Source organism: Nomascus leucogenys, chromosome 2 (assembly GCF_006542625.1).
Source record: "Nomascus leucogenys isolate Asia chromosome 2, Asia_NLE_v1, whole genome shotgun sequence".
Classification (NCBI taxonomy): Eukaryota; Metazoa; Chordata; class Mammalia; order Primates; family Hylobatidae; genus Nomascus; species Nomascus leucogenys.
In genome coordinates, this window is record NC_044382.1 from 127,237,809 (window position 1) to 127,243,808 (window position 6,000).

Below are 6,000 nucleotides of genomic sequence, written 5' to 3' on the forward strand. Positions count from 1 at the left end.
CTGCCTCCCAAAGTGCTGGGATTACAGTTGTGAGCCACCGCGCCTGGCCTAGATTGGTTCTTTAGTTTGTACTTTGATCCTGTGGTTTATTGTTTAATCAAGGTTAAAAAAAAAAAGACTTGAAAATATACAATGTATTCAGAAGCCCTAATTTAACAAATTCATATGCAGGGTTGTATGAATTAATGAATTTCTTAGAGTAAATAAACGTTTAGAAAAATGATCTCCAGTAAAACCAGGAAATAAGTTGGTTTCGCTAAACCTAAAATAGATGTCCTGAAAGCATTTAAGTTCTTCACATAAGTAAAGATGCTTATAATTTGCTTTACAAACAGACACATTTATTTTGATAAGGACTGGAAATACAAAATCTTGGTGAATTAAGTATCCTGAAATTGTAATAATTGACTTTGTCTTATAGTTAAAATATAGCTTTGCCTGGTCAGAGGGCCTCTAGGTGTCAAGTACTTCCCTCTTTCTAGCTGTTCTGATCCCTGGTGAGCATTCAATAATATAAAGAAGAGATTACCTTACTGTACAACTATGCAGCAAAAGCTTTGCTGAGAGATAGGAAACCTTGATTTTAATCCCTATAGTATTATAAGTTTCTGCAGCATTTTACACTTAACCTCCTTGTTACCTACATTGTCTCTCTTACTCTCTTACTGGATGGATTTTTAAGTATTTTGTGTTAAAGCAATCGGTAAATTACAACACTGTATACAGAGTCAAGGTGTTATGATCCTAGGCCTGCACAGATTTTTCTCAATTTTTGTTTTGGAAATTCCTTACTGCACAGGAATGCAGGCCTAAAATTTTCATTTGGTTTCTTTTCTTTTCCTTTTTTTTTTTTTTTTTTTTTTTTTTTTTTGAGATGGAGTTTCACTCTCATTGCCCAGGCTGGAGTGCAATGGTGTGATCTTGGGTCACTACAGACTCCACCTCCTGGGTCCAAGCAATTCCCCTGCCTCAGCCTCCTGAGTAGCTGGGATTACAGGCATGTGCCAACTTGCCCGGCTAGTTTTGTATTTTTAGTAGAGATGGGGTTTCTCCATGTTGGTCAGGCTGGTCTTGAACTCCTTACCTTAGGTGGTCCGCCCGCCTTGACCTCCCAAAGTGCTGGGATTACAGGCATGAGCCACTGCACCTGGCCTCATTTGATTTCTTAAGGTCATCATCAACCCTAATTTTCCGTTTGTTCTTAATATCTTTCAGATTTGGAGTCTCTCTACCTTTGGTCTTCTCCATACTTTTGTCAGTGAACATGCTCGGCAGTCCATTTTTAGGAATATTGGAACTGGAGTGATGCAAATTGAGACAGGGCCCGCAAATCACATTTTCTCCTGTGGAGCTGATGGAACAATGAAAATGAGAATACTGCCAGATCAGTTTAGCCCTTTAAATGAAGTGTTGAAAAATGATGTCAAATTTATGCTATAACATTTTTACATAAGATGTACAATTTATTACCTACATAGAAGTGGCCAACAGATGTAATATACAGTGATCATTCTTTATGCCACAAATTAGCTAACGCTTTCTTGTTTTTTATTTATTTTATGGAGCTTTGCCCTTGATGCACTGATGCCTTAAAAATTAACAAGGTCATTCAGAAGTAGATTACATTGCCTAAAGTAGAATGTGTAAGTAATGCTATAATAATACATATCATAGTATATTATAATCAGTATGTCATAGTGTTAAAGTTGTTTTGTTTTCTTATTGATACTTTTCCACAGGCATCTCTGCATGAATTTCTTCCACAGTAAAAATACCTTTTTTGTAAGGACAATTGTACATAATACCCATCACTTAATTCACCACACTCTCACTTCCTTTATTAGCGTTGTGCATCTCAAACTCTTCTCTTAATTAATGATAGATATTTGAGTAAGAATGAAAAAAATAATGAACATCTTCATTAAAATTGTCATTGAGATGTCAGTGATAAATGAGCCAGATGGCTCATTATGTAAGGTTTTCAGTAGTTTACCCTCTGGAACCCAAGTTATATGTATGTATACGTGTGTGTGTGTGTGTGTGTGTGTGTGTGTGTGTATCTTACACATCTTATTTCAACTTAGTTGTAAATATTAGTGAAAACTGGTTTTTCATGTGTTTTGTGCCATAACAACTATTGCCACCAGAATAAATTTTTTTTGCAACTGTGCTTTTCATTTTTAAAAAATTTTTGAATTCCCATCCTAGTTTTCAAATAAGTTTCAAGGAGACTGTCAGGATTATTATTTTAAAGATTAGATTTAGTCAAATAAGTCTTAGCAGGCAATAAAGTTTCTGTGGTGGCATATATCATATAAGACACTTAAAGTAAGTTTGTGAATTTGTCAGCTTTTCGAGCATCAAACAAATATTTTACTTAAATTTTATTTTGTCTTATTTTTAGGTGCTTTTAATCTCAAAATTCTGAAAAGCTAATAGCAGTGTTTTCAGAAACAAATGTGAAAGCAGTCAAATTAAGTAGATACTATTTAGAAATGTAAAATACTCTCCAGATCTACCATTAATAGAAAATAAACTAAACCTTATATTTTATTTTTGCCAAAATATTTTATTATAAAATATGACCAAAATATTTAAAATGCACAGTGCTTTTAACCTAAATGTGCTAACCCTGTTTCTTTCTGTTTTGTGCTGTATCTTTTCTGATTCAGAATTATAGAAAACTTGATAAATACTTGATTTTAACCAATGAGACTACAGGCAGATGGGACTAAGTGTTTATGGGACAATTATATACTATTTAACTTAAATATATTTTGTTTAATAGGAAATATATAATAAGAGCATTTTATGTAATAAAATGTGGGCAACGATTATCTTGGAAATTAAAGAGTCAAAGCAAAGAAATGAAGGGCTGGTAAAATGAATTTTGTAATATCCTCAGGATACTTTTATCTTAAAAGTATGTTGTTAAAGATTTTGTAAATTGTATTTCAACAATTTTAAATGTGTTGAGCAAGTTGCAGTGAAAACACTGTCATTATGTAGAGAGTTTATATGCACATAATAACCTGTACCTATAAATTGTGCAATAACCATATGTGACTATTTTGCCATGGAGAAATCTGACAGCACCGCAAACAATAGTATTGTTTGATGTAGTTAACCTTTAGTTATTTTTAAGTAATTTCTTCACAAATCAAGATTCAAACAGCTTTAAACACTTCCAATGAGATAAAATATTTACGATTATGCTTATTAGAACAAAAGGTGTTAAGGATGAACTAAATATTTTAATTGAGCATTTATATGGATAATCATACATTATGTAAGCCCATATGTATTTACATCCAGAGGCATAATATTTTAAATAAACAATCATGCAGAAACTTTTTTAGGGGGTATACTATTGTTTTAATATCTTTGCCAATTTAGCTGACTTAAAATATGTGACATTTTAAAATCAAGAATTTCTGTATTTGTATTTGGTTAATGTAAGGAGGATGGAATAACTTTCCCAAATACCCTGTTCTTTTCTGCAGTCTTTTTAAGTTGATAGGTAAGCAGCATTCAAGGAAGGTGGGAATAAAAATTGTTGAAATGTTTAAGAATAGAATGATATACATATATGTAAAATTTCATTATCCACATTAATGGAGTGGATACATCAAAATACATTTTTAATTGTGTGTTTCCTAAGAATGTGGGTTCATGATCATATAAGGATTCACAACATTAACAAATCTTATTTTCTGATATCTAGGATTTTTCTTATCTAAAACCATAGACCAGTCATCTCCATCCTCCTTTCTTGCTCTTTGCCCTTGCCCTCCCTTCTTTGAAAAAAAAAAAATTTTCTTTTACATTGCAGAAATTTCTCACATTGGTCTCAACAATGGAAACACAATACAAAGACACATTCAAAGAAAAGTCTATACAACCTTAGGGTGGAAGTGATCTTTTTAACAAGATTGGAAACACAGACATATTTTACTTAATAAAAAACTTTAATGTCATATGGCAGGGACCACCGTCAAAGTTAAAACAACAAGTAGACTAGAAGAAATATTTGTATAGTAATAGAAAACATGTCAGTGTCCCTGTATACAAAGAGAAGGTTAAGTTATTGGAGAAGTGGTCACACTGTGAATAAGCAATTCACAGAAGAGGACATTGAAAAAGTCAACAAATATAAAGTACGTTCATCTTAATTATAAGGGTTAATGGAATGTTTTCTAAAAAGGATTACCGTCTAGTTTTTATCAGATTGGTTTAAGGTTAAATAGTGACAATATCCATTTTGGTGAAGATGCAAGGAAATTGGCAGAAACATTGCTGGCAAAGTTATCTGGGTGTGAATTAAAATCGAATACAGATAACTTTCAGTGAACAACTTTCTGAGAAATTACAAAAATAAAAGCTTCCATGCACAAAAATGTAAGCACACAGATGTTTATTGAAACATATTCTAGAGGCTGGGTGTGGTGGCTCACACCTGTAATCTCAGCACTTTAGGAGGCTGAGGCAAGCACAGATCACTTGAGGTCAGGAGTTTGTGGCCAGCCTGGCCAACATGGTGAAATCCATCTCTACTAAAAATACAAAAATTAGTGTAGTATGGGGTTGTGTGCCTGTAGTCCCAGCTACTCAGGAGGCTGAGGCAGGAGAACTGCTTGAACCTAGGAGGTGGAGGTTGCAGTGAGCCGAGATCACACCACTGCACTCCAGCCTGGGTGACAGAGCAAAAGTGTGTCTCAAAAAAATAAAAATAAAAAAACTGGAAATCTAAATGTTAATTAGCAAGTAAATGGTTGAGTAAATTGTGGTACATACATGTAATATTATAGAATAGTCTGTCACCACTAAAAAGAATGTTAGGTATGTATCTGTTGGCCTGAGAAGAGGTTGATGAGGAAAAAAAATTGCAGAGCAAAAGATACAATATCCTATATTGTTTAGATTTTTTTAAATACATATGAACAAAGAAATGCGTGTGGAAAAAATACACAAAACTTTTAGCATTGGGAAAAGGAATAAGGGTGTAATATTTTTCCAAACTCCTTTAAACCTCACTCATTAAAGTAATACCAAAGATAGTTTTGTTGAATGTGTGTACGTGGGAAAAATAACTTTATTTTTAAACCAAATAGTACTTCATGACTTTGGGAGCTGCTCTGTTGAATAAAGTGATCTCGTGTCAGGAGCACTCCTCTTTGAATTGTTGAGATATTTTTGGTGAAATTTATTTAAGCTGAATGTTAAAATGTTACCCTTTGGAGCGGGAGTGCCCAACCCGTGGGCCACAACTGGTACCGGCCTGCACAGCAGGAGGTGAGTGTTGGGCAAAGCTTCATGTATATTTACAGCTGCTCCCCATTGCTTGCATTACCACCTGAGCTCCACCTCCTGTCAGATCAGTGGAGGCATTCGATTCTCATAGGAGCAGGAACCCTATTGTGAACTGTGCATGCAAGGGATCTAGGTTGTGTGCTCATTATGAGAGTGATTCCTGATGATCTGTCACTGTCTCCCATCACCCCTAGATGGGACCATCTAGTTGTAGGAAAACAAGCTCAAGACTCCCACTGATTTTATGTAATGGTGAGTTGTATAATTATTTCATCATATATTACAATGTAATAATAAACTGCACAAGTGTAATGCACTTGAATCAACCTGAAACCATCTGGCTCCGCGGAATAATTGTCTTCCCACGAAACCAGTCCGTGGTGCCAAAAAGGTTGGGGATTGCTGCGTTGGAGTACCTGGAAAAACTTGATCATAGATTATTTGAATGTGCCTGTTAGTATTCTAGAAATGTCTGTAGATTTTAGTACAGTTATTTTCAAAGCTGAATCTGTTTTTGAGCTTTTCAAGATGTTTTTTCTTTCCGCTTGGCTGTCGTTGCATATATATATATATATATATGGTCCATTACTCAAAGAACTAACACTGAGAGTGTCACATTGTTTCACAGGGGTCCTTGGAACAAAAATACTAAGTTCTTCCACTGCAAATACAGATGAGTAATAGAAACAA

At 34.3% G+C, this 6,000-nt stretch overlaps 1 protein-coding gene across 2 annotated transcripts in view; it reads left to right on the forward strand.

Moving 5' to 3' along the window:
- DMXL1 (Dmx like 1) overlaps window positions 1-3,354 on the forward strand; it is a 173,490-nt gene extending 170,136 nt beyond the window's left edge. The window contains exon 44 of one of the 2 annotated variants that reach the window (XM_030818105.1): window positions 1,216-3,354. In XM_030818105.1, the coding sequence (XP_030673965.1) occupies window positions 1,216-1,440 (225 nt within the window). In that variant the 3' untranslated portion in view covers window positions 1,441-3,354. The remainder of the gene's footprint in view (window positions 1-1,215) is intronic. The other variant, XM_030818110.1, reaches the window with a different exon arrangement.
- The last annotated feature ends 2,646 nt before the right edge of the window (window positions 3,355-6,000 follow it).